Raw genomic sequence first — 27,468 nt, forward strand, 5'->3', positions numbered from 1 at the left:
TGCACCCTAGGTTGCATAATTTAAGAGAGACCAACAAAAATGCATTTTTGTCTTTAGGATGGAATGTTTTTAACGTATCCATGGGCTGGGGAAACCAGGCATCAGCACCGGGACTGAGTAAGGTCAGAGCATATATCTGAGATGTGAAAATGTCAGATAAATTCAGACATGGCATGTCATTAACACTACAGCTCACATTCATTTCTGCAGCTGGAGGAGATCCTATCAATGGGTTTCCAGAACAAGTTCTATAACGCCAGTGCTATAGCTCCGGATTCAGCATCAGCAGGCGGGCAGAACGAGTACAGGATCAATGTGTCCAGTGATACACCGCACTGGTATGTCATGGACTACCTGACCCGAGTCAGTCAGTACTACGGCATCCGTTTGGCCTTTGTGGACGGTAAGAACATACTAAAACATTTGATTTTAACTTTTGACGTGACTCTGTGTACTGCTTGGTTTTGATTGGCCAATCACTGCTTTATCAAAAGTGAGTGTGATCAAACCTGATATTAAGACCAACAGTCATATTCCCCATTACTTTGTCTGTTTTGTTTAATGATTTAATGACTTAAATGATTTAATCAAGTATCATCTTTTTTTTGTTCCTGAATTAATGTTATTGTTATTATTATTATTATAACAAATTTGTTCAGTGAATGGGTGACTCATTCATAAAGAATGTTCTTGAATAAATCAGTATTTGTGAGCATATTGTTTGAGTGAATGAATCAATGACTCATTTATAAAAAAAAAAAAAAAAAAAAAGACATTTTGTTCTTGAATGAATCAGTGTTTTTGAATGAATCATTTAGTGAATGATTCAATGATTCACTCATGAAGAAAATCACATATTTTGTACCTGAATAAAACCATTGAATGAATGGTTCAATAACTTACTCGTAAAGAAAATGACTTATTTTGTTCCTGAAAATCAAAATGAATCCTTCAGGGAATGATTCAGTGACCCACTCATAAAGACGGTTCCTTATTTTGTTCCTGAATGCAACAGTGTTTTTGAACAAATCCTTGAGTGATTAAGTCAGTGACTCTCTAATAAAGACAGTCACTTGTCGCCACCTACTGGTGTAAAAATGTAACCTGCAGAAGGACTCAGTGAAACATCCCCACCACTAACACACAGTCTGACAGTCTATCTAGAACACAGACATCAAACGGTATAAACAGACATCAAACAGTGCTGTTGCCCTCTTGGAGCACTATTCAACCAATTATATTTGGGTACAGCAATTAAATTGCATATACGATATTAACCTCTAATTCCACTGTAGTTACTCCTTAGTCTTTAGACTTGTATCCCTTGTTTTCTTTAGATCTTGATGAATGTACATCAAAAGAGGCTCCATGTTCAAAATCAGCCCAGTGTGTCAACACCTACGGGGGCTACAGGTGTGTGTGCAATGGCACTGATCTTAAGGAGGAATCACAGCTTTGCATTTTTGGTAAGAGCATCACTAGAAAACAGTGTTCAGGCTCTGTGTGAGTCTGGTCATTAGATTTTTCATAAAAATTAGTTTTTCTCCTCCACTTCAGACTGGAACAATGGTAACCGCACAGAACTGACGGCTGCTCAGACTGCGGAGGATAAGAAGTCATTCATTTTGGGGCTGGTCCTGGGCATTGGTGTCCTCCTTGCTGCTGTTGCTGGCGGTGCTTGCCTGCTTCTGCTGCTGCTCACGCAAGAAAACCATCTCCGTGGGGAATGAGTGTTCTGATCACACATACTGTACAGTAGAATGACATTTACAATATGTGGATGGTTACATGCTAGATCTTAACTCTCTCTCTTTCCATCAAGTATTCCTCATCTGCAGCCCAAGTACATTCAGGAGCAGTTCAACCCTCCGTTCAACTTTGACGACCCCTCTCTGCACTACATCACCCAACAGAGGCGTCGGTATCGATAACATCAGGCCCTGTGTGGCTCATGCAGCATCAGTGCAGATGTACATTTGTGTTTAAAAGAAATCCCAGTCTGATATTATTTATAATAAACAGAGACTGCTGACTTTTTCGTCATGTGTGAAAGTGAAAGAACACATGCAAAACAAACATGGAGCGATCTGTGAGCAACAAGCTCTGCTGAATTATTAACTCTTGTAAAGATAAATCATGTATATATGCAGTGATCTCATCAGATTTCAACAAAATTATCAGTTGACATGCATTAGTTGCACTTCTGTAGCACTGACCTACAGTTACAGTTCAAAGATGTATATGTAAGAGGAGTAACATCTGAACATTAGTTGCAGGTATTGCTGGAAATATGGTTAAATTTAGGGAAATTAGGCACATTTTAGGACCACTCAAAAATTTCAAAGGTCTGGATGCATTTTAGTAATAAGAATTGTGGTAAAATGTGCATTAATGTTATGAAATAATGTCAAATACATTATAATTAATATAATAACATAATTAGAATGATTTTAAAGCATCATGTGACACTGAAGACTGAAAGAATAATGCTGAAAATTCAGCTTTGGAATAAATTGCATTTTATATGCATGATCTAAGCCTAAGGACTTTTTGTACAAACGTGTACTGTGTACTTTTCACCCCTGGGTGGCAGCATCAGCATCTTTCTGTGATGTGGAGAGCAGACAGTCAATCACAAGAGGCAACAGGCAGACACCTGCACTTCTACATATGCAGTGTGTGTGTGTGTGTGTGTGTGTGTGTGTGTGTGTGTGTGTGTGGTGGCGCCTGCAAGATGAGATCATCAAAATTGTTTGCAGCCCTGCACTGCAGAGGAAGGCCCACACAGAGAGGGGGTCAAGGACAGGACAGCAGCCACACATACACTTTCCTTTCTCCCTCCTTTTACACCCCACCACTTCTCTTAATCATCCTTATCGCTGTCCTTTCCCGACCAGTAATTGTCCTAAACCTTTCAGTTGTTTTTCCCATGCATCAGCCCCTCACCTACTGCAGTCTCTACTTTAATTTTTCTCTGTTTCTTACTCTTGTTTCTTCAGGTAAAACACTCATTCTGGCTTTAGGAATGAATTCTGGGTGTTAATGCATAGTACAGGTCTTTTGTGTTAAAAAAGCAGACATGCACTTTTCATAAATGTGTTCAATGTAGTATGCACTTTTTTTGTAGCGATTCAATAGCACCAATTCTCAAATAACACCAATTCTCACTATTAGCTTATTAACATACCTAATATTAACATATTGGCTGTTTATTATAAAGCACATGACTATATTCTACATCCCTAATCCTACCCAGTAACTAAACTTAACAACTACCTTACTAACTCTTAATAAGCAGCAAATTAGGAGTCTACTGAGGCAAGACTCATAGTTAATGGTTTGTTAATAGCGACAATTGTGACCGAAGAACCATTTTTGGTTCCATTTCAGTGAACAGTTCTTTGAAAAAATAAACTAGAATCCCATGCCATGGGATTTGCATTTATTCATATTTTATATTTATGTTCTCTGAGACCCCAAACAAAATTAATATGCTTCCTTGGAGGTTGTTTGAAGTGAGTTATTGAGTTATCTACCTAGTTCTTCAATTTCAAGTATCATATTTGAGCCTTTAATAAAATCTTGGGGTCTCTGAGTCACATATCATGAGAGCAGAAGTATTCTTTTACATGTCAATCTGTCATTGTATTGCATAATTTGAGAGGTGTAACCTGGGCGTAAGACTGTCACTTATGTATGTTAACTTTTCAGGTTGCCTGGAAACAACTGCCTTCTATTCACAACCCTTTTTTTTCCATTCAGATAAGACTCAATGTCTTGTTGACACCCATTCTCTCTTTCTGTTTGTATTGTTTAATGGCATGAAGTTATATAACCTGGGGATCAGAAGTGATGCCTAGTTGAATCTGGATTGTTTGCCACACTTGAAGCAGTAAACTTTTTTAAAAGAAAGAACTATTGGTTGCTCTTATGGTCCTGCCATTGGACTCTGCACTTTGCAAGCGTTTATCTCCCAGCCATAAAACTATAAAGTTTGGGATGTGAACTAAGCTCTTTCATGCTCCAGCCTTATCTCCCCTTTACGTCATTTCTGCAAGCCCTCGACTTGCTTTTTGCCAACAATTTAATCCAGAGTTGGGCTCTGAGTAATGCTGAGTACAGCTTTTCAATCTAAGTGTAACAGAGCAGTTAAGAAACTGCATGAATGCAACAACATCTGGCTGTAAATCTTTACCGAACTCGAGGGTGAAAGTACTTGTACTTATTCGCTATTGGATGCACAAGAGCTAAATGGTTTTAATAGACTCTCACAACTCAGCAGACATAAGGATCGATAATAAAAAGTATGTGTTTTTGTACGAAGACCAGCATGGGAAAATAAATAGATAGTGTAGACACAAATTAAGAATTAATTTCCCACTACTTATTCATTCATGGCCACGTTGTAATAATTTGTTCCTTTGTTTTAGTTCAATCATGGTCACATTGTAGTAGTTTTGTAGTTTTTGTGAAATCATGGTTACATTGTGCTCATTTGTTCCCTTGTTTTAAATGAACAGTAACATCTATGCATTTAGCAGGTGCTTTTATCCAAAGTTACTTTGCATTCGATGTACACATTTGATCAGTTCTTGTTCTGCCTGGGAATCTAACCCATGACCTTGGCGTTGCTAGTGCTATGCTTTACTGGTTAAACAACAAGAAGAGATATACTGTAGTGCATAAAAGTGTAAATACCATGGTATTACCATCTGATAGCACCAGTACTATATGTTCTTATAAGAGCTAAACAAATAGCCACGTTGTTGAAATTCTTCCCTTGTTTTACTTAAATTGTAGCTATGTTGTGCCAATTCATTCCCTTGATATAAGTTAGGTATTTTAAATTGTACCCATAATTTAACTAAAACAATGATATTTGAATTATTTATCACCGTGGTATTACCGTATGATACCACGACTGTTCTCATAGAAGTAAGAGTTAAATAAATGGCCATATTGTAGTAATATATTCCCTCATTTTATTTAAAAATGTGGCTACATTGTACTAATCTGTTCCCTCATTTTAATTTAGTTGTTCTAAGTCTTGTCCATGATTTAAGTAAAACAAGGGAACAAATTAGTATAATGTGGCCACAGTGTACCTTAACCGAGAGAACAAATGAATAAGTCAAAGGAACAAATTCTTAATTCATGGACACAATATCTTGTTTTCGTCCCCCGCATGTCATATGTGGCGCTCTGTATTTTTGAGACATTGTACCATTCTTGGAGCAGTATGAAAACACCATGCTATAAGAATATTTTAATTATTATTATGGTACAAATACTACAGTATTACCATCTGCTACCACCACTGCACATTCTTGTAAATGGTAAATAAGTAGCCACATTGTACTAATTAGTTCACTCATTTTAATTTAGTTACTGTAAGTCATTGCCATTTCATTGATTTCACTAAAACAAGGGGATGAATTAATACAAAGTATCCACAATGTACCTAAAACAAGGAAACAAATAAATAAATCACGGGAACAAATTCTTAATTCATGGTCACAATATCTTGTTTGATGTCCCTTGCATGCCACATGCAGAGCTCTGTATTTTCTATATATTGTACAGTACTATGGAGTGTATAAAAACCATGCTACATCAATATTTTAATCATTTAGTTACATGTTATTACCATCTGATACCATCATTGTACGTCCTTGTTACAAATAGCTTGTAGATTAATAAGTGGCTACATTGTACTTATTTATTCCCTTTTTAATTTAGTCACTGTAAGCTGTGACCATGATTTAACTAAAACGAGGGTACAAATTAAGACATGGGAGAGTATTTAGTCACACTTTATTTTAAGATCCAATTCACACTATTAACAAACCATTAACTACGACGTTTGCTTCAATAAACTCCTTATTTGCTGCTTATTAATAGCTAGTAAGGTAATTGTTAAGTTTAGGTATTAGGTTAGATTAAGGACATAGAATATGGTCATGCAGAATGTGTGCTTTATAAGTACTAATAAACAGCCAATACACTCTTAAAAATAAAGGTGCTTCGCGATGACATAGAAGAACCTTTCTGTCTAAATGGTTCCATAAAGAACCTTTAACATCTGAAAAAGGTTCTTTGTGGTGAAATAAGGTTCTTCAGATTACAAAAAGGTAAGAAAGAGATGGTTCTTTAAAGAACCTTTGACTGAATGATTCTTTGTGGGTCTTCTATGGCATCACTGTGAAGAACCTTTTGAAGCACCTTTATTTTTAAGAGTGTATGTTAATAATTGGCATGCTATAAGCAGCTGAGAATTGGTCCCTATACTAAAATGTTACCAAGTATTCTTAATTTTAACATGGTACAAAATACCATGGTATAACATGGTACAAAATACCATGGTATTACCATCTGAAACCACCACTGTACATTCTTGTTGAGCTTGACATCCTCATGCACCCCTGAAAACCAACTCATTGTCAGGCTTCATAAATTAAAGACGACACAACCTCCAGTTACACAGGCGGACATCTAAACCCAGACACCTGCTCTGGCCTCAGTATCCACTCCCACTAGCCCTTTGATGAAGACTCCTGCAGCGAACAAACCTGAGCGCGCCTCGCGGTTCTCAACATTTGCCCTTAAGAGGAGAAATATGTGGTCTTTCTTGTAAAAAAAAGTGTTCTGCGCTGTCCTTTGAGTGCCTGACCCAGTGTAGACTTGCCTTGACTTGCCTAGAAATGCTCAAAGTATGAGAACTCTGTAAAGATCTGGAATGTTCTGTGGCAGATAAGGCCTGTTTCCTTGAAGTGGCACATTTCTGCATGCTTCACAAGAGAAGAGCCAAGCACCGAGTGGATAAATGGACTTGAAAAAACATGGAAGAGTGAGTCATTTCAAGAGAACAACACATTTAGAGAAGTATATAGATAAACGACTTGCCTTCACACTACAGCCCACGTATGGTACCATCGCTCAAGCACTACCCAAAACTATTATAGGGCAAACACGTCATGCAAGCAGGTTTACATTCAAACATGCATACTGCCACATTATCTCAAAATAGCACGAGATTGAAATTCTTAACACCCACAGTGGTGCCTTCATGACAATATTGCTCTCAAAAGCATATGAATTTAATTAGATTTTCATTTTTCTGTAGAAGTCACAGAGAATAGGTGTTGTGGTGCAGAGTGACAGGTATATATTCATATATATTACAAATTAAAGTAGGCACGTGTATATTTTCAGTTCTATTTTAGAAATGGATGTTGTTGGTCTTATTTTGAATGATTAATCCATGCATATGTTTCATTTTTAACATTTTCTGACCGTGTAATTGTAATCTGGCGAAACGACATAACTGATGTACAAAACCAAGTCCCGGCCTCCCTTTTTCAATAATCGGTTTCACTTAGATGTACGTCACAATATAAAAGAAAATATCTGTCTGCTTCTGTTTTGTTATGACTTTATGTGAATTTTTTTAAGTAAATCTGTTAGCTATTTAAGGTCAATATTTGGTCACTATGGTAACGGATGGAGTGGAATTCTGTACTGACCAATCAAGTTCCAGAAACAGAACTTTAACATTTATAAATAAAAGTCTCAAACAAAACAAAGTGCAGGTGACTATATTCACAATACAGCACAACCTTGAGTGCCTTATTGCTTTTATAAAATGATTACATACACAAAATATTAGGACAAAAATAACTTTTATGTTGGAATTCTGTAATGACCAATCAAGTCAAGTCACTGTTATTTATACAGCACTTTTTACAGTGCAGATTGTGTCAAAGCAGCTTTACAGTATTAAAAAAAAAGGGAAATAGTGTGTCGAAATGTAGTGTGATGTTCTCCTCTGGCCAGACGAGACCAGCATCAGGATCAGTTTAATAACATCATTCTAGAATATATGGTCCTTTGCTATGGTAATAAAATATTTCAAGGACAAATGATATACATCCATTTGGTTATTTCACATATCACAATAAACTCTGACCTGAAACAAATCCCCAGTATGTCGGAGTAGGTGAAGAAATGCCATAAAAAAATAAAACAAAAACATCTTAAAACATCTTTATATTAAACAAGAGGATCTCATTCAAAGCTATAATACACAGAAAGCCTTGGAACATGTTAACATTTAGCCATTGTTACAAATATGTTTGTTTCTTCTTCTTTAAGACAGTGCATTCATGCTCATTCTGAATCCAGCTTATTTTCTCCTTGTGATTAATATAGCACGGCCCTTTATGATGTTTATCCATTCTTTGTTGCATAATCTTCTCTATGAGTTGCAATCCGAGTGTAGAAAAGCAGATTTGAATGAATAGACCCCACTGTGTTGGGGATTAAGCAGCAGAGACGGTGACAAGTGCCAAGTGCACACTAAAGCAGTTACTTATAAGGATCACTAAATGGTGTGCTTGTGTACTATATGCGTGTGTGTTTATGCATGCATATGGCTGGGTGCGGACTGTAAGCTTCCTGTTTGTGTGTGGATGTTTGCTTCTATTTAAGAATCAGCAATTTCATGTTAATTATGCAATCTGTGAACATGTCGTGGTCCGTTTAAAGGGATAGTTCACCTAAAAATGCTTTAATGCTTTAATTGCACTTTTGTTTGTTCCAAACCAGAGGTGCATTTCTCAAAAACATAGTTATGACTAACTATGGCCATAAGTTCCATCATTACCAACACAGTTCAGTGATTCATTGTGTTTCCAAAATCCATAGTTCTAACAAACATTCACAAACAGCATCGCAAAGTTGTGTGGTCTCAACCTGTGAATATAAAACTTATATAGATCATGCACTTGAGCAAAGTAAGCAAGTTAACATGTACTACCTTGATGTTTCATTCCATAAATAATCAATTTCAATTTGCATCTTTCAGTATATTAAGAGAATTAAAACCTGTTTTTGAAGAATGCATGTGTACGTACTTGCTATAAGGAAACCTGCAAAATACAACAAAACAACAGAGAACAATAGCAAAACATTCTTCAGATGCCATGATTGTAATCTGATGATGTGTAAGATCTCAAATGCGGCATTATCTGAACTTATGGAACTTATGGGATCCGGAATAACAACTGTCTACGAACCCAGTTCAAAAAAAAAAAAAAAAAAATGATGCTATTCTACTCTTGAGGGGAGAAAAGAGAGGCTGGAGTCTGCTTTATGGTGGATGACCGGACAACAAGAAGTGTATTGGCCTTCCAGCTGATATCAAACTGCCTGGCTGTACTAACCGTCCATGGTACTGATCATTACCTCATCCATGCTAAGCTCCAACTACAATTGCAAAGAGCCATGAAAAAGGCGCCATTGCCAGCCAAACCAAACTGGGCATGCATGAGCAACCCGAAATAAAAGCAAAATACCAATACCAAAGTGCTCACCACTGAAGGATCTCCAGCAAACATATACCTTGAGGGGATTAAAATTGAACAAGTATAGAATTTTAAGTACTTAGGATCTCTGGTCCAGGAGAAGAAGATCGCACTGGTTGCAAAAGTTCAATGTCATATTGCATTGCTTAAATGGTGCTTGTGGAAGAAGGTCAATATCACAATCGAGACCAAGATGCGTCTTTTCCGGACCCTGATCATTCCGATTCTTCTCTTTGGAACAGAAATTGGACCCTTCTGAAGAAGGAAATCAACAAACTAGAGGTCTTTCAAATACGATGTCTCTTGGGGGTAACTCGGCTCGACCGAATTCGAAATGAAACTGTACGACGACAATGCGGTGACCAGTCCACAATCGAGGAGGCGATACAGAAAAGACACTTGCAGTGGTGTGGGCACATGTGGCACCGACAACCACCAACGTGGAGGGTACACCGCTGAAGACCTGGGCAAAACAAGTTGAAGACAACCTTAAAAGGCATAGTCTCACACTCGTGGACGCCATGAACCTATCCATCGATCGCTCAGCATGGAAACAAATCGTGAAAGATGCTGGAAGTCCGTCGGCACCTACAGCAGCGTATGAGCTACAAAGACGCCTTCAGCACAACGCCAGCTAAGGATCAAGACAAGACAATCTGATATCAATTTGATCTTGAATGGATTAATTAGCAGAAGTTTTTACTTCACAACCTACTTGATGTCATTAATTTCTAACCAACATGATTTCAACTACAATCTATGATAAAGTTCCTTCCTGTTTTAAGGAAACAGTCATGACTTGCTAGTTAATTAGTACTGTGGTACTTATGCAGAAAGCTACATTTCTGTTTGGAAAACTTACCCATGTGGCTTTCTTTCCTCTGCAGAACACAAAAGGGGATATTTTGAAGAATGTTTCAACTATTTTTGTCCATGCAGTGACAATCAGTGGTGTCAAGAACAACTCTGAGCCCTGACTTTCATCACATGGACAAAAACCTCATGTTTTGCTACGAGGCCTGGTTACTCTCAGACTGACCCTGGAGTTTCCACTCTCTCCCACCTGCAGCTTCCCTGGGTTTGGTCCAGAGACAGGTGGCCAGTGGGAGAGAGAGAGCCAGGCAGCCAAGCATAGAGAAGCAGGCCATCAGATACTCCCATGCATTCAGTGAGCACAAGCAGGCCTAGCGTCTACTGTACGTGTGCCCACAAACCTGCTGCTCCTTATGCCACATCTGACATATCGCTAGATGAGACTGTCTCAGCTGATGTTACACTCGATTGCATGCATGCCGTAAGCATACACACATCAGTCACCGTCAGTCACTTGCGCAAGCCTGTTACGAGGAGCTATGGATCTAATACAGTGAAATGTTTTATATCTCCATAACCATACGGTTTAATTGCAATCAAGCTGAATTTTATTCTACTTCAGTTGATTTATATGTAGCCTAGTATTAATGGGATCTGAATCGTCACGGAGGCTTTTAATTGCCAATGCTTCTAAATGCTTTATTCTTCATGCCATATATAAAACAAATGGTAGGCAGACTTTCTGCAAAGCTTGCAGCGGGCCATCCTTACCAAATCAATCTGATAAAGAAATTAAGTGGATTGCACTCCATAACTAATGTTCAAATCCTTTTAACAGAGCAGGATCGGTTCAACCATGTTTTATTTCATTGATTACATTAAAGGCATAATAGTATTACATGAAATGCTCTATAGCCTACTATAGGCCCTGCCTATACATTTAGCAATTTTTTCTTCAAGTTGCACTGATAACGACACATTCCCCACAATATTCAGATTAGCGGTTGACCGTTATGTTTTTTGATGATTTGATGAATAATTTATTAAGGGCCTCAATCCTGAATAGGTGGAGACATTTTTGCTTCTCCACGATGCTTGCAATGATTGTAGTGAATCATTTGCTCAATTTTAACAATCTTTTATTTAACTTGATTGCTCTATATCAATCAAAATAAAAAATAAATACAAAAAAACTTTAAACGTGTCTTAGATCACTTGATGCTTAAATGCTACACTATCTTCATGTGCATGACTTGTAATGTCTAACTTTTTAATTATTATTATTATTAATGGACAACATTTTCAAGCCAGTTTTCATTGCATCATACCAATTTATGTCCAGTTAACCAATAATAAATGTGATAAGCCTAGAAAACAATATTACTACATATCTAAAATATTACATCATAGATTTCCCCCCATAACATTTTAAATAGTTGATCAAATTTGTCACTTTCCGTGGCATTCCTCCCACGAGCCCTGGTTAATTTCTGACCCTGATGTTGTGTAGTGAGTGAGTCTAGCTGGGAATGCAGATTTTAGCGAGTGACGCATTGCGGCTGCGAATGGACCAATCAGAAGCCGCCTCTCCTGGCCATAACGTACAGTACTGCTACTGCCGCATCACATTTTAGCAGAATGTATGAGTCCGCCGGTTAGTTAGTTCCGCTCAAAACAGGTCCACCTCGCTGACTACGGCAAATCTTCGCGATTTGAACACGTCGCTATCGTACAAAATCCACGGTAATCAGTACTGACCGTTCGCGTATCACAATAGTGACATTTTTGACGATCGTTTCTGATAGGGAAGGAAGTGTTTTGGCGGATGGAGAGCGAGCAGGGGGAGGAGTCTATTAGCGACCATTAAAGGCGCGTCGAGCTCTGTATGAGTGCATCCTGCTTGTTTGCCAGCTGCGGACTGTTGTTCTGTGTGGAGATACATCTGTTAAAACAGCGCTATGGTGAGTAAAACTGTTATATTTTAACGTCACTGTTAAAATGCAAATGTAGCTTTTATAGTAAGTCAGCATATCTTAAATAACGCGCGTTACAGTTCCTTGCTATCGAATGGCTGTATATAATTTACTTGTAATGTATGGGAGTGATATGGTTTAATAGCAGGCAGTCTTCTTCCTTGGTTTTATGTAGGCGTGGACACTGAATTTTGTATATAAACATCAGTTCGCTAAGTTAAATATTCAGTTCTTGTTGTAACGTGAACTAATTTGAAGCAACAGCTTGGAAAAGCTTCATTGATAGCGAATCCAGGCGCGTCAGCTGCAAATATGGCGCACTTCTCTCGCACTAGCTCAAGTTTGAATACATGCTCGTTATCAAACACTCTTATGGAAAGCATTTGACGTCTGTGGTCTTTTAATCCAGCGGTCTTTAAATGAATAAAGCGGTACAAAGACTTTAACGAGGAGTGGAGAAGGACTGCGCCACCTTCTGCAGTTGGTCTTAAAGGGACAGTTCACCCCAAAACGAAAACCGTCATTTATTGACCCTCGTGTTGCTACAAATCCATAAGACTGATTGACGTTCTAATTTGGAACACAAAAAGAGATGTAAGGGTCAGTCTCAGTCAACGTTTACGTTCATTGCTTTTTCCCCACATAAATGAAAGCAAATGGTGACTGAGGCTGTCATTCTGTCTAATTTTGGGGTGAATTATTCCTTTAACAGAAGAGAATCATATCTTATGTGATGTCTATGTTTAAAGCCACCAATATTCCAGTTAATAGTGGATCAGTATACGTTTTGCTACGATGGCTGATTTGTAAATTAATATTTTCACTATTTCAGTGCACCTCTTCTCTTTTTGTCCCTTGCAGGCTGACCAGTTGACAGAAGAGCAGATTGCCGGTAAGACATCCCCGCTCCTGTCCACTTGCACATGGTGTGGATTTTCCCCTCTTCTCCGCCCCCCTCTCTCGGTGGATTTATCTTATTTCCTTTTATGGCAAGCCTTGAGACTCAGTCGGGACACATTCCCTGAATGAATGGACGGGTTGTTGTGGTGGGAAGCCTGTAACACCAGTTTTTAAGACTAAGTGTGTGAGTAATTCCCGGGGCTAGTTGTAGATTTCGATGAACACTCCCTCTTCTCTGTTGAAGAGAGTTAGTAACTGCAGGCACTGAGGAACAAGGGTGTGTCCCCTGTTGGACTGAACATCTCGATGGCTTCGATGTGAAGTTACTGTTTCACCAGCCGCTGGTTGAGTTTGAGTCATTTATGACCTGATACTGCAGGTTCTAGTATCATGATGGACTTGTATGGGTGGGACATGATGTTCCTTCTGTCAATATAATGCATTTTTTGGCTTATTTAGTTAACTTCAGTGGCCAAGTGTTTATTTTTTTGTGCATTTGTGAATGCTTTTGTCTCTGTGTATCTTATGTGAGCTAGAATTGCGCTAGTGTGCTCGTTTATGACAACAGAAATGTTTTGGGGTTTATGTTTGTGGTGTTGCATGCAAAGGCCGTCCAGTCTACTCTAAAACCTTTGGAAGAAAATGGGATGTGAAAACGTTTCACTTTCAGGACACACCGCTTTTGTTTTTTGACAGATGTTTTAATCGTGGTTGTGTGATTACAGTGGAGAGCCTCAAACAGAAAGGCTGTGAAACCGTTTAGGTCATTGTGGTCGGTCACTATAGCGACAGTGAGGTCATGGTGGTTTATCCGTCGAGACCTGGTCACTGAAGTGTTTTTCCCTGGAGATCGTGTGAGGTCACGGCAGTGTTTCCATACTGCTCTGAAGTCTAGCTCCTGTATCAGCTCATTGGGGTTCTCCATATGGTTCAGCGGGTCTCCATAGGAACAGAGTGAGGTCACTGTGCTGGATCTCCATAGAAACCGTGCCTCGGAGTCGATGGTTCGCACAGAAGCAGGGTAAGGTTTCGTTTGCGTGAGGACAGGCCGTTGTAGCAGCCAGTGGCATTTTTACATGAACACGTCACATTTCTCTTTAGAGGAACTGAGGTCTGGGACTTTTGTTTTCCATTTTAGTCATTCAAGCCTGTTCTAGTTTGGGTGTCACACATGTTCTTCCTGCGTGTGCCTTGCGTAATAAACTGATAATTACAAACTATTGTAGCAATGCAGGTGTGTATGCGAAGGTTTTTTTTTTTTTTGCACACTGTACTGTTCTTTATGTAAAAGTGGCTGTTATTTACCAGAATGAATCCTTATGGATTTATGATATCAGCAAAAAAGCTAAAACATTTGTTTTCTTTTGAACAACAGGCACTCTGATGAATCGTTCAGTTAGACCAGGAACATTTGTTAATGTAAACAAAGTCAGTATGTTTCATGTCGACTTTAAATGCTCAAGCTTTTTTTGCATTAATATCTGAAAGAGCTTGTTGTGGAAGTGAATGTGTAAAGAAGGGCATCCCTTCTTTGGAACTGGCCCCACTGGTTCCTCTGTGTGGCTTTGTGTTCAGTGTTTGTTTATCTTTGGGAGATTCTGTTAATACAAGGTCCTGTTTCATTTATCTGTCACCCTCCATAGAATTCAAAGAGGCTTTCTCACTCTTTGACAAGGACGGCGATGGCACCATCACAACCAAAGAGCTGGGCACCGTCATGCGCTCGCTCGGACAGAACCCAACAGAGGCTGAGCTGCAAGACATGATCAATGAAGTGGATGCTGACGGTAAGGACGACGGCGTGCAGCCATCCTCGACCCAAGTGTTGAGTGTTAAAAGTTGGGGCTTGTCTAATTAAATGCTTCTGCTTTCTGCACAGGAAATGGGACGATAGACTTCCCTGAGTTCCTGACCATGATGGCGAGGAAGATGAAGGACACAGACAGCGAGGAGGAGATCAGAGAAGCGTTCCGTGTCTTTGATAAGGTAAAGCTCGTCCCGTTCCAGAATATAAAGTCACGTGCAGTCGCTGACCTGGATATCCTGTGCTTTAGGATGGGAATGGTTACATCAGCGCAGCTGAACTGCGTCACGTCATGACCAACCTCGGAGAGAAGCTGACCGACGAAGAGGTTGATGAGATGATCAGAGAAGCAGACATTGACGGAGACGGACAGGTTAACTACGAAGGTGAGTTATGACAACTTGTCCTCAATAAAAGTGAGAATGCACAATCACAGCATATCAGAATGTAGTTTTCGGGTCAATTAGATTCCTCTGTGGGCGGGCTCCCACGCAAAATGTCATTTGTTGTCGTTGTGGCTGGTTAGGACGCAGTGTCAGGGTGCAACTTTACTTCACGTATGAAATCTTGTCATCTTTGGGAAACGGACTAACAGGTTCTCTGTCTCCACAGAATTTGTACAGATGATGACGGCGAAATGAAGGCCTTGTACAGATCCTCTCTCTTCTATAAATAATTTGCCTTTTTTCTGTTTAATTTATCTGTAAAACGTTAAGTCCCCTCCCCTTCCTCCTCCCGATTGTCCAAAGGAGCTGCATGTAAACTGCATAGGATCTTCAGTCCTCATGTCCCTTTCTTTTGCTGTCATCGTGTTTTTGGAGTGGCGGTGCGGTTACACGATCAGGTGCTTGTTGCCACGAAGAGGGGGTTGTGACGTGCAAAAGAAAGCTCACGTCACGTCTGTCTGCCCTCCTCATGCGTAGCAAGAGTGGAGACCTGCCAGCTGGTTGTCTCTTGGCAGCGACGCTGGCATGGCATCAATGTAGAGGAGTGACTCTGCATGGACTATGGACAAAGTATATAATATATATATATGAAATTTCTCAGCATTGCACTACTGCAAAAAAGAAAAAGAAAAAAAGACACGGGTGTATCTACAAGATACTCGTACATAAACTCTTTTTGTATCTGCTGTTCTATACCAAGAACTTGTTTGAATCTTACAATGCTTTTTAATGTCTTATTCACTTATTCACACTAGTTTTCTTTTTCTTTCTTTACTTCTACGTTTCTTTTTTTTTTTTAAAGCCACTTAATGGCATTGTCATGCCTCAGATAGTCCATTCCAAGTTGTATATTTGTTTTCCAATAAAATTTACTATTTACCCATACTGAAAAGTTTCTTTGTTTTGCGATTTGTCTTTTAGCCCTCTAATTAAAAACTCTTTTGTTAATCATTATGCATCCCAGAGCTGATTTTAGTGGTTTGAAACCACTAATTTAACCGAGATGTTTACAATATTTATTGTAATAGTTGAAATGATTCATTTGTAAATCACTATTCAATGCGTCTCTGAGTCAGCTGGACAAATGACTGTGTATTCACAGGATAGGATTGGGGTGAGGCCTCCATGTCAAAAAAGCTCATTAAAGTACTCTTGAATGACAATTGTTGTAAGTCATTTTTCTGTTGAGTATAAATGCATGCTATTCAGAAGTTTTTAACAGGGACTAGTTGTTTTATATATGTTTGGAGTGTTTATGCTGTCCAAAAACCAAGTTATTAAACCCCTTTAAAGCATCATGCATGCATTGGGTATAAAGACTTTTCTAGACTACCACTAGAGGAGCATTTTGGGCAATACAGAGCAAAAGTATGAGAATGTTACGCTGATTTGATTGATTGATTTATTTTATTTTTTTCATGAGCTCATTACAATAACACCAGTAAGCCGTGAAGCATGGCTTGGTTTTTCACGGTATGTCAGTGTTGAAGTGCACTGGTACAGGAGACAGCTCTGACAAACAGTAAACACTGGGCCCTTCAGTTGCTTGTTAGAAGCATGTGTTCCTGGTCACCTAGCAACAGAGCAGAACATTCTGCCCTAAACTCCCAGAGAGAGCTGCCTTCTCTGCTGTTACTCATGTGTGACAAACCCTTACAAACGCAGGTGTCACACGCCTCTTGCATACAACATTTATATAAATAATACAACTATTAAACAGTTGTTTAATTTACGATTCTTTATGAGAAATTGAATCAGACACATATGTGACCCTGGACCACATTAGGGTCAATTAATTGAAACAGATTTATGCATCATCTGAAAGATGAATAAATATGCTTTCCACTGATGTATGGTTTGTTAGGATAGGATAAGATATTAGGATAGGAGTACATTTTGTCGAGAAATAACCATTTGAAAACGGAAGCTGAGTGTGCAAAAAAATAAATAAATATTGAGGAAATCGCCTTTAAAGTTGTCCAAATTAAGTTTTTAGCAATGGATATTACAAATCAAAAATTATGTTTTGATATATTTACAGTATGAAATTTACAAAATATTTTCATGGAACATGATCTTTACTTAATATCCTAATGATTTTTGTCATAAAAGAGTTTTGACCCATGCAATTATGACTGGTTTTATGGTCCAGGGTCACATATGTTCATACAGAATGAGTAAAATAACTGCTCATATGATCTAGTCTTGAAAAAAATTGATAAGAAATTACTAAATTTAGATTTATTTTAGAATTTTGATGTATAAACTAATCAAGATCCTTTTTTACAATATCAAACAAAACCAGTAAATGTAACTGACGACTAAGAGAGCAAACAAATAGCAGAACTCATGTATCCAGTACTCTTTGATTAATAGTTAAATAGTATAAGTATCTAAGCAATGCTTCCTGAAACGTTTATGGCATTTATGTGGATTTTTGGTGTACAAGTGGACTCTGTCTCAAAAATAAGGCCTGTTTCAAGCCACATACGAAAGCAGCAGTATTTATTTTGGTTCTCATGTTAACAGGTTAAAGCTTTCACGCTGCCTGCACAAAAAAAAAAAAAAAAAGATTATTAAATCTACTATCAATACAATGTTGTTTTCAGTCCAGCTGTTTCTTAAACTTTGGGCTTCATATCATGTAGATTAATAGCCGTTTGGATGTGAATGTGGATCTCCTATATGTTGCAAAAGCACATACTCAGTGTATGAACCTCAGGAATCATGTTAGGTCTGAAACTGGCTTAAAACTCTCCTCTTTCTTCCACCAGGACTATCCCATTCCTGGCAGTTACCACATTCGGGACTTTATAGAGAAGATGGGACTGAACCCTGTGCCTAGGACGTATTGTGCCAAAGGCCCCGAGCGAAACACGCTCATGTCGACTGTGCGTCGAGGGGATGTGCTACTGCCCGGGGCATATAACTTCACTGACTCAACCAATGAGGCTCTGCGGTGCCAGGAAACTTGCTCTTTCAAACGCTGCCCCAGACCAGACATCCACACTTTGGGCCTCAGAGATAAGGTCAGTCAGTCACCTAATCAGTGGCGGCCACAAAACATCTTTTGCTGATCCAGGATCAATATTATTATCCAAAAATATAGACCTAACCCTATCCCTACCCCTAAACCTAACCCTACCCACAGTATAGGCCTATGCCTAAAATCAGAGGGAAATTATTGTTGAATAACAAGAGTGTAGAAGCAAACTCTGGTTGTAAGGCTAAAATTGACATTTCCTGCAAATGTATCCATAAATTCTGATTGGTTAATTGGAATGTTGCTGCAGGATCAGTATGCAGGGCTCGCAAAACCGCTAGGCCGACGTCCAGGGGCTATTGTGGTTTCCAGTCGGGCTCCAAAATGTATCACCGCCCTGACCACGGGCTATCTTGAAAATTCCTAAATTGATTTGCGTTGTTCACTCGCTTGTAGGGGTGAAATGGATCGTAGTTGATCACTTGCACTTGTTTCTAAGTATTGCTAATTTAAACATTCAAGCATTTGAAACTATTCGCGTGCAAGCTCATTCAAAGCGGGCACAGAGAGCCACGTTTCAGACAATGTGCACACACAGAATTGATTCCTCTTTCGCATATCCTTGCTTCTGAATGAACACATACACACAAAATTATCTCAAAATAATTGTTGCTGCAAGTATTCTCGTAAACACAGTCGGTTATGTCTTAAGTGAACGTATACAGTGGAGAAAGAAGTCTCCTGTGCGTTATTACATTGGATACGTGCATTCGCTCTTAAAGGGGCAGCAGCCTTTAAATACCTGCTGTTCCATTAGTTCCACCTGCTGTAAGAGAGTGACGTTTGCGTCTCATTCACAAAGCTAAAATCAGACCATTCTGTTTTTGCTTCAAATTTTTAAATTATACCATCCAAAGAACATGTATTTAGCATCTTTTTTGCCTCTGATTTTAAATAGAGCACAGACAAAGCCTTTGTTTATACGAAGAGATTTCTTTTAGTTGTATAATTTTTTTATTTGATTTAGGATTTGTTTTAAAATTTCAAGTTAGTTTTATTATTTAACATTTCAATTTCACAAAGAAACATGCAGCATTTTGTCTGAGAAATAATATACACACACACACACACACACACACACACACACTTTAAGAAAATTGTATGGTGTAATCTCTATTGTGAATTTTATCGCTAGTTTTTGCTGATCATGCTGATTTGTCCACAATAAAGTTCAGCCTATGTCTTTTTCAATTTGGGCTAGTTAAATTCATTTTGGGCTACCAAAACCTGAAGAATGCCTGCCTGAAGGGCTACCAGGGATTTTGAGATTTTGCGAGCCCTGATATGGCTGTTGATCGAGGAGTATTGCACTTGGTGCACTATGCTTTATAAATTTGCCCAGATTACAATGTGACAGAGTGTTAAATAAGACAGCTGAATGTAAACAAATAGTTGTTTGTTGCACTCCTGACCCCAAAAATTTCTAAGCATTAAAATGTTCCTCAAGGTGGCTACAACATTCTGTCTTATATTCCATGATATGTACAGTACATATAGGTTTAGTGTCAACAGCATTTGGTTGATGTAGAGTTTGTGTGTGTTTAATGCAGGATATTAACCTCTCACCCGGTCATTATGATGTTACAGAGAAGCCTGTCCCCAAATCACCCTGCAAGAGAGTTGCCATCACGCTCAGCACGCTTTTACACATCCTAGTCAGAGAACATCACACATGTTTTTCAATCTCATTCTTGTCACCATTTCTTCTCAACATTTTAAATAAATGTTGTGATAACACATTCATTTTTAAATGCTGCAAGACATTTACATTTTTAAAAGTTGTAGACTTGTTTAAATGTTTTAGATGAATCCTAGAGCAGTGTTTCTCAACCAGGCAGCCAGGGTCAACTTGTGAGCAGTGGCCTTATGATAACTTAAAATGATTTAAAATAAGACTAAACAAGCTTTAAATTATACTAAAGTAGCTATACATATAGCTACTTCCTATATATATATATATAGGAAGTAAGTCTTCCCTGAAGACTTCCTTCAGGGAACGAGGGTTACCATACGTAACGAGACGTTCCCTTTCAGTTGGTCACTCTCGACGTCACATCAGTGACCGACGAATTGGGATGCCTACCAAAGCACCATGGGTGCTGCCCCTTCCAGTGCCCTGTGCGAGCCGCCTGTGCCACTATTAGGTGTAGGCCGGGGCTCGGAACAAGTAGTTCCACTCACTTTTGTCGAAGCACTACATCACTGGGTGAGATTGGATAACACTTCATAACGATGAAGGGCCCGGTTCAAAACTTGCAGATCGAAGATTGGCTGTAACCCACTGCCTTTTTTGGGTACAATGAAGTAAGGGCTCTAAAACCCCGCCCTCATATCGGCTGTAGGGACCGGCTCTATCGCATCCTTCGCCAGTAGCACTGCGATCTCTGCCCTCAGAACAGGGGCATTGCCCACTTTCACTATAGTGAAGCGGATACCAGTAAACTTGGGGGGGATGCTGGGCGAACTGAATCACATAGCCTAGGCTGATGGTCCACAGAAGCCAGCAAGACGGGCTGGGTAGCACTGACCGGGTGCTAAGAAACCGACAAGTGGAACCAGTGGAACGACAGCCGTACCCGCAGTGGGGCAGCGAGGTGGAACACAGGGACCCAACACTGTGGTGTGAGTGTGGGGTGCAAGGCTCCCCTGTTTCCACGGGTTGGCAGAGGGTGCATGAGTACTGTCTACGATACTGTCGTTCGGCTCCGAAGCGAAAAGCTGGTATGCATTGCACCTGCTGCTGCCTTATACTCACTCTGTGATAAGCAGCAGCTGGATGCAATAATTGCATGCCAATATGCATTGGCTCGTTTAGTTTACACTCAAAGTAGATTGGTCTATCAAAGCGATATCCCAATTCGTCGGTCACCGACGTGACGTTGAGAGAGACTGACTGATAGGGAATTAATTTTAACTGTTGTGGACAATTAATCAATTGAATGTTGAAGTATCTAGCCAAATATCTAACGTTCCAAGTTTACTCAATTTAATTGTTATTAAAGGCCTTAAATAAAAAAGTTTACACTTTTTCTTAGCTTTGGAAATTTACTGATGAAATCAAGAAACAGTGGAGATTTTTCCACTAAATATGAAGAAATGAGAGGACATATTGCATCATAATGACCAGTCAAATGTGTTAGCTCAAAATGCAACTGAAAGGTATGACTACTACTTAAAAAATGCAATTGAGTAAAAGTAGAAGTATTCAGTTTCAGTAGTACACAAGTTCCACAAAATAGTGTGAAATACAGTTACCCAAGTACTTCACAGCCTTCTGAACTATAAAAGGTCATATGACAGGACAGTGATAAAAATGCTCGAAATTTCATGTCAACTACCAATTTTACCACAAATGAGAATATAAAAAAATAAACAAACAAACAAATAAATAAACACAATACATTATTTTTGTGATGGAGCCAATAAAATATTAGCAGACCAAGTACAAATCTGAAGCACAGCCTGACCTATTGTTGAGGCCTGTAGTGTTTCGCCTGTGTCTGTTGACTCTTTCCTCTCCTCCAGCCTGTCTGCACCATTTTATTGTTTTCTCTTATGAAACTGGCCTCTTGTTGCAGACACGTGATGTTCCGATCAGCGGTACAGAGAGTCAGCTTTTTCCCGGTAAGTGTCTGGTTTCAACATAAAAATCCTAACCTATTATGTGTATGTATATTAAATGCTTTTCCTGTTTTTGCCCAGAATGTTTTCTAAAGCATCTAGTTTCCTGTGAGTGAGTTTCACTGCTGTGCGTCAGTGTCGCACCTCATGCACCATGGCTTCAGTGGTGTGTTGGCTGGTTATTCGAGCTGTGCTGGCAGCTGTCTAGTGTTGACGGAACAGTGAGGATGCTAAATCATCCTCTAAGTCTCATTAGGCTGAACATTAGGGCTTTGTGTGGTTGAAAGAGGGTGTCATTTCATGTAAGACATGTAAATGTTTTGTCAAAGGTTAAGTAGCTAAGAAACCTCAAACGTATTCTTAAGATGACAGATCAACAGCAAACAGCCAAATTCTATTACTCACTGGATGATCTTTTATAGCTTAAGTCTGACATACACAAAATACTTCTTCTGACCAGATATTAAAATGTTAGACATCATACAATTTCCAATTTCATAAATGGTTATACTAGGCATCATACACTAAACGACTAAGGATCACACACTACCAGACTTTCAAGTCTTTCCAAACACAATAAACTCATGGAGAAACATATGCCAAGTTTGATATCCTCTGACTGGATGGAATCACAGTCTGAATCTAAAAGATCCTCTGTTTGTCTGAAAAACTATAGACTGACTCTGAATTTCAGCAAGTACCATTGACTCCAAACTTCCAGACTGTAAATCTGAAAAAAAAAAAAAAAAAAAAAATTCTGTAAAAAAAGTCAGGTAAAAAAAAAAAAGGATTTTTGAGGTCAATTGTTTTCGCCAGATGTTTCTTCCAAAAAAATTCTTCATAATATCACATGAACAAGAGTGCTGTGGGTCTAATTTGGCAGCGGGTAAACACAACCTTTCTGATAATCAAACCAATAACACAATAATTAACACAATATATAAAATAGATCCAAAAGCATAATTAACCGCTGTGTCCATGAATGAATCAATGCTATTGCACGAATTGGTGAATGATTCAATGACTCACTCATACTTCTTTCGATTGTGGATGAGTCTGCATTTTCGAAAAGTTGGTTAATTGAATAATTCAACAACTTACTCATAAATACAGTCACCTGTTTTGTTTCTGAATGAATCCATGTTTAAAGGATTAGTTCACTTCCGGAATAAAAATGTCCTGATAATTTACTCACTGCCGTGTCATCCAAGATGTTCATGTCTTTCTTTCTTCAAAAGAAAAGAAAAACGGTTTTTGAGGAAAACCTTATGGCGAAATCTTTTTCTAAAAATAAATAAATAAAAATGATATACTTTTAACCACAAATGAAGTAGGCAGAAGTATAGTGTTTTAAAAGCGAACGTGCAAAGAAAGTCAAACGCCCTTTACAAAAAAGGTAAAACAACGATGACAGACGATTTTGAAGTTAGAGGAAAAAATTAGATGGAGTTTTTGCCTACCTTTTTGAACCAAAATATACAGACAATGAATTAACTGTGTGTGAACTTTCCAATATGATTACACAATGCATGAAGATGTGCATCACAGAGCTAGTGCAATATTGAGCATTTGTGGTTAAAAAGTAGATACATGTTTATTTTTTTAGAAATAAACCGATCGTTTTTGCTAGATAAGACCCTTATACCTCAGCTCGGATCATGTAGAGCCCTTTGAAGCTGCAATTTGGAGCTTCAACTCCTATTGAAGACCACTATATGGAGAAAAATCCTGGAATGTTTTCCTCAAAAACCGAATTTATTTTCGACTGAAGAAAGAAAGCCATGAACATCTTGGATGACATGAGGTGAGGAAATTATCTGGAAATTTTTAGTCTGGAAGTGAGTCTGTCTGCAACATACAAAAACAGACAAGCGGATTGATTCAAACAGTGACACGTCCCAATGCTTTTGGACTGTAATATCAGGCTGTATGCTAATCTCAGAACCATCTGATGGTATTTCTTAGGAGATATAAAAATAGACAAAAGTAAGACAGTTTTTGGCATAAAGTAAGCATAAAATGAATGTGGATAGCATAGTTCAGGTTATTTGATGAAAAATGTCTAGAAAAAGATCCGTTGTCTCTAAAACTCTAGAGGGCACACTAGAAAATTACCAGGGTATTTCTATCAGGGGGAATGTATAAGAATTATATATTTTTCTTTCTTCTCCATTTAACATCATTGATATCTAAGAGAACTACTGAGATACTATAAAGACCTTATTTGTGATTTTTCATTCCTGGGTCATTTTGGCCTTCACATATCCAACATTTGAAAATGTAATGAAATTGTTTTTTTTTTTTAATTACTAATGTCATATTTTTCTTTAAATTGTGAGTGGCTGATGGTGGAGGGTGTTGAATTTGGCTCTTCTGGACAGGACTCACACCCTTTAATGAAATAATAGCTCAGTGCCTCTACAGACATGTGCAGAATGGCACAGCTATCCGCTCTTATCCAGGGGAATGTCGAGCTGGCTGGCTGTCCCATAGAAGAAGGGCGCAATGGTATGAGGGCTCTAAAACCATCAGAAGTTGACCTCATGGGCAAGCAGGCAGAGGGACGCGATCTCCCTGCGGTCAGCATTAACACCTCCGGCACAGTTCAACCCACTACACACACACCACAGCACAGGCCAGCTGGATTAAGTGAGGCCGCCGGTGGAATCAAATGGCATATAATGATAGCAGACAGCTTTTGTAGGACAGGAGTCTTCTCAACTATGCTTTTGAAAGCATATAAATAGGCCTATTGGTGTTTATGCATTAAAGCTAAAGTTGATGAATTGCTTTATTTTGGATTCAGTTTTGAATATTCTAATTTGATTTGGGTTCTTAAATAAACCTTAAATAAATACTTCAGCCTGGTGACACACAAAATGAGAAGTTTAATAGAATGTCCTAGCGGCTCTATTCCATACAAAGGAAGTTGATGGTGATTTAAACTGATATGGTCCAAAATTATAAAAGAAGTCCTAAAAGGATAATTTTTGGGTGAACTATTCCATCTAATGGTTAATTAAATAAAACTCTAATTTCTTTTTTGTTGCATTGACTTCCACTGATGGATTTTGAAGGAGGGACCAGCACCTGGACATTACAACCCAAGGCCAAGCACAGGCATTGCAGTCACTTCCTGCTTTAGGTCTACTGTACCACAGCTGTACAGCGTGCACTCGGTAAGCTCCATTTCTATGCCTGTTTTACAATAGCAAAATCAGTTTAAGGCCAGCAAACACCACAGCCAGACAGTATATTGTTCATCATAAGTGGGAAGGATGTACATGTTTTTAAATGTGAAATGAAGCTAAAAGTCTCAAAACCTTGCCATTTTGCCTGTTTTTGACAAAGGTCAGCGGAATAGCACTTATGTCAAAGTGGACTTCTTTTTCGCAACATACCATGAACTTCATTTATTCCTTTTATATTTCCCATTCTTTAGTAAGTAAAGTGTTTCCAGCTGGCATGTGACACGTTCAGTGTTGAAATGTGGTTGAAATACAGTAATGTAAGCGGTTGTTTTAACATTGGAAAAACATTAATTCTGAATTGTAAAAAAACAAAGTTAAAAAAAGATGCATACACTAACACTGAAAATTTTTGAAAATGACCTTTCATGCAGTGTGTAACACAGCTCTAAGTGAATGAAAACATCCTGCAAAGTTTTAAAAAGTGTACTGCCATGATGAAATGGAAATGAGACCAATCGGACAAATCACCGCAGATTAGCGTCACGCAAAAGAGGGGTTTGGAAAACTGAAAAAACGAATCGTTTGGGAGACGTTGAGCAAGTAAGGTAAAAATAAATGCATATAATAAGACAATAAAAGTGTTTTTTGACCTTGCATGCATACCAACCTGTTGTTGGGTACTCCCAAAACCAAAATATTAACCTTTCATTACCCATAATAGGGGCACTTTAACAAGATATTGAAGATACATTGAAATAACATCGCCGTATTGACATTGATTCGATCTGAACAATCAAAACAAAATTAAATAGTGATTCAACCTTGATCCATGATGTTGCTTTACCTGTGAATAATTGTTGAAATGCTGGCTGGGTTGCCTCTAAAAAGTTACAAATTAACTGAAAATGATTATGTATTACATTTTTTTTTTTAAATATACTTTTAAGATGCACAGGTGCACATTTAATAAAATTTTGCACACTTTATTTTCACAAGGGAGGGTCTCATTGCTATCTCTATTATGTTATGATAATGCCCGCATCTGCCTTTTTCCTAACAAGCCCACTGCGTTTTAAATTATGTAAGGCACTTACAGTTTAGGGAAGGTCCATTCAAAAAGACTGTAACAAATCATTTCAAATCATAAGATTGCGCTCCAAATAAAACTTATCCGTCATTTTGACTGAATGGGCTGGAAATTTATTTTCATTAATTTTCTATTTTCAGAAGTCAGGAGAATAACAATATTACTGTGACGCGATATAACAACATCTATAGAATAGCTCTTTATCATTATTTTCCTCTTGATTATTTGCATGCTTCCTTTGTATTCCGCTGTAAGTAAATGAAAAAATATAACATATACTGTGCATTTGTGGTCTGCTCTCCCGATTTAATTTATGATATAAACCATGAATAATTCCCTTGAATAGACTTTATACATTATATTATATTATATTATATTATATTATATTATATTATATTATATTATATTATATTATATTATATTATATATCTACCTCTTTCCAGGTTTGTTTTTCACACAGATGCTGTAAAATGTAATTGTTACGAAATATATACATATATTACTATAATGATATTTAACACATCCGTAATATTGATGTGGATTATTGTGTTCACAGTGCGAACCTTTTGCTAATTGTTTACAGTGCAAACGGAAGTTACTTCCATACTGGGATAAGTATCATGGGGAGTAGGAAAAAGGTGGATAATGCACAAAGCTTTGTGATGACTCTCACACTCACATAACTCATTCAGCCTGAACAAAGAGGTCATTGTCACACAATAAAACAGCTGTTTACAACACTCTCACACCAATAGCTAGATTAACTCCATTGTTGAGGTCCTGAATAATTCTGCTGACATTAATGATACTGAGAATGTAGCCTCCGTGTGGGTTATATACTGAGAGAGAGAGAGAGATAGAGAAACATTAGTAAAATGCATGCATCTCGTGACTATGGCCGAATCACAGCCATGCTGGTATAGTGTGATATCACATGGCTACTTGTGTGATAATGCTCATATTTACTGTTTTATAAAAGCAAGAAGGGAAACCAAAACTATTGGTGTCAAATCAACAACTGCACAAAGTCAGTACAAAATGAGTGTACCCGTGTCCATTCTTCCCAAAATAGAACGTGAACGAGACTTGTGTGCAGTCAGGTGACGCTGTAGGGCTTCATGCAATCACACAAGTCTTTTCTAACAGGGTCAGGTTCAGAGTCAATATCACACAAGACAAAAGTGGCTGGAGGCCTCGTATCATTTTACATTGCAATGGTCAGGTGCTG

At 38.4% G+C, this 27,468-nt stretch overlaps 2 protein-coding genes across 4 annotated transcripts; both read left to right on the forward strand.

The window, feature by feature from the left end:
* Positions 1 to 11,995: 11,995 nt before the first annotated feature.
* Positions 11,996 to 16,183, forward strand: LOC109059933 (calmodulin-1). Its single transcript, XM_019077102.2, has 6 exons — positions 11,996 to 12,136; positions 13,010 to 13,040; positions 14,692 to 14,835; positions 14,928 to 15,034; positions 15,103 to 15,238; positions 15,465 to 16,183. The coding sequence occupies exons 1-6, from the start codon at positions 12,134 to 12,136 to the stop codon at positions 15,491 to 15,493; spliced, it is 450 nt and encodes a 149-aa protein (XP_018932647.1). The 5' UTR covers positions 11,996 to 12,133; the 3' UTR covers positions 15,494 to 16,183.
* Positions 16,184 to 17,828: 1,645 nt separating this feature from the next.
* LOC122139394 (protein STPG4-like) lies at positions 17,829 to 26,571 on the forward strand. 3 transcript variants are annotated; one of them, XM_042736380.1, is made up of 3 exons: positions 17,829 to 18,327; positions 21,920 to 21,965; positions 25,040 to 26,571. In XM_042736380.1, the coding sequence occupies exons 1-3, from the start codon at positions 18,010 to 18,012 to the stop codon at positions 25,105 to 25,107; spliced, it is 432 nt and encodes a 143-aa protein (XP_042592314.1). In that variant the 5' UTR covers positions 17,829 to 18,009; the 3' UTR covers positions 25,108 to 26,571. The 3 variants fall into 3 exon arrangements, 1 of the variants encoding a protein (XP_042592314.1); XR_006156238.1 differs by lacking the exon at positions 17,829 to 18,327 and adding an exon at positions 20,498 to 21,500 and having other exon boundaries at positions 22,044 to 26,571; XR_006156239.1 differs by lacking the exon at positions 17,829 to 18,327 and adding an exon at positions 20,498 to 21,500 and having other exon boundaries at positions 24,376 to 26,571.
* The last annotated feature ends 897 nt before the right edge of the window (positions 26,572 to 27,468 follow it).

Source organism: Cyprinus carpio, chromosome B13, assembly GCF_018340385.1.
Source record: "Cyprinus carpio isolate SPL01 chromosome B13, ASM1834038v1, whole genome shotgun sequence".
In the NCBI taxonomy this organism is placed as follows: Eukaryota; Metazoa; Chordata; class Actinopteri; order Cypriniformes; family Cyprinidae; genus Cyprinus; species Cyprinus carpio.

Excerpts from the sequence above, each read along its gene's own strand:
- LOC109059933 (XM_019077102.2), top strand. Across the intron at positions 14,836-14,927 it reads CAATGAAGTGGATGCTGACG|GAAATGGGACGATAGACTTC; the intron begins GTAAGGACGACG and ends CTTTCTGCACAG. Across the intron at positions 15,239-15,464 it reads CGGACAGGTTAACTACGAAG|AATTTGTACAGATGATGACG; the intron begins GTGAGTTATGAC and ends CTGTCTCCACAG.
- LOC122139394 (XM_042736380.1), top strand. The coding sequence starts at position 18,010 with ATGAACCTCAGGAATCATGTTAGGTCTGAAACTGGCTTAAAACTCTCC. Across the intron at positions 18,328-21,919 it reads CTTTGGGCCTCAGAGATAAG|ACACGTGATGTTCCGATCAG; the intron begins GTCAGTCAGTCA and ends CTCTTGTTGCAG. Across the intron at positions 21,966-25,039 it reads AGAGAGTCAGCTTTTTCCCG|GAGGGACCAGCACCTGGACA; the intron begins GTAAGTGTCTGG and ends TGGATTTTGAAG.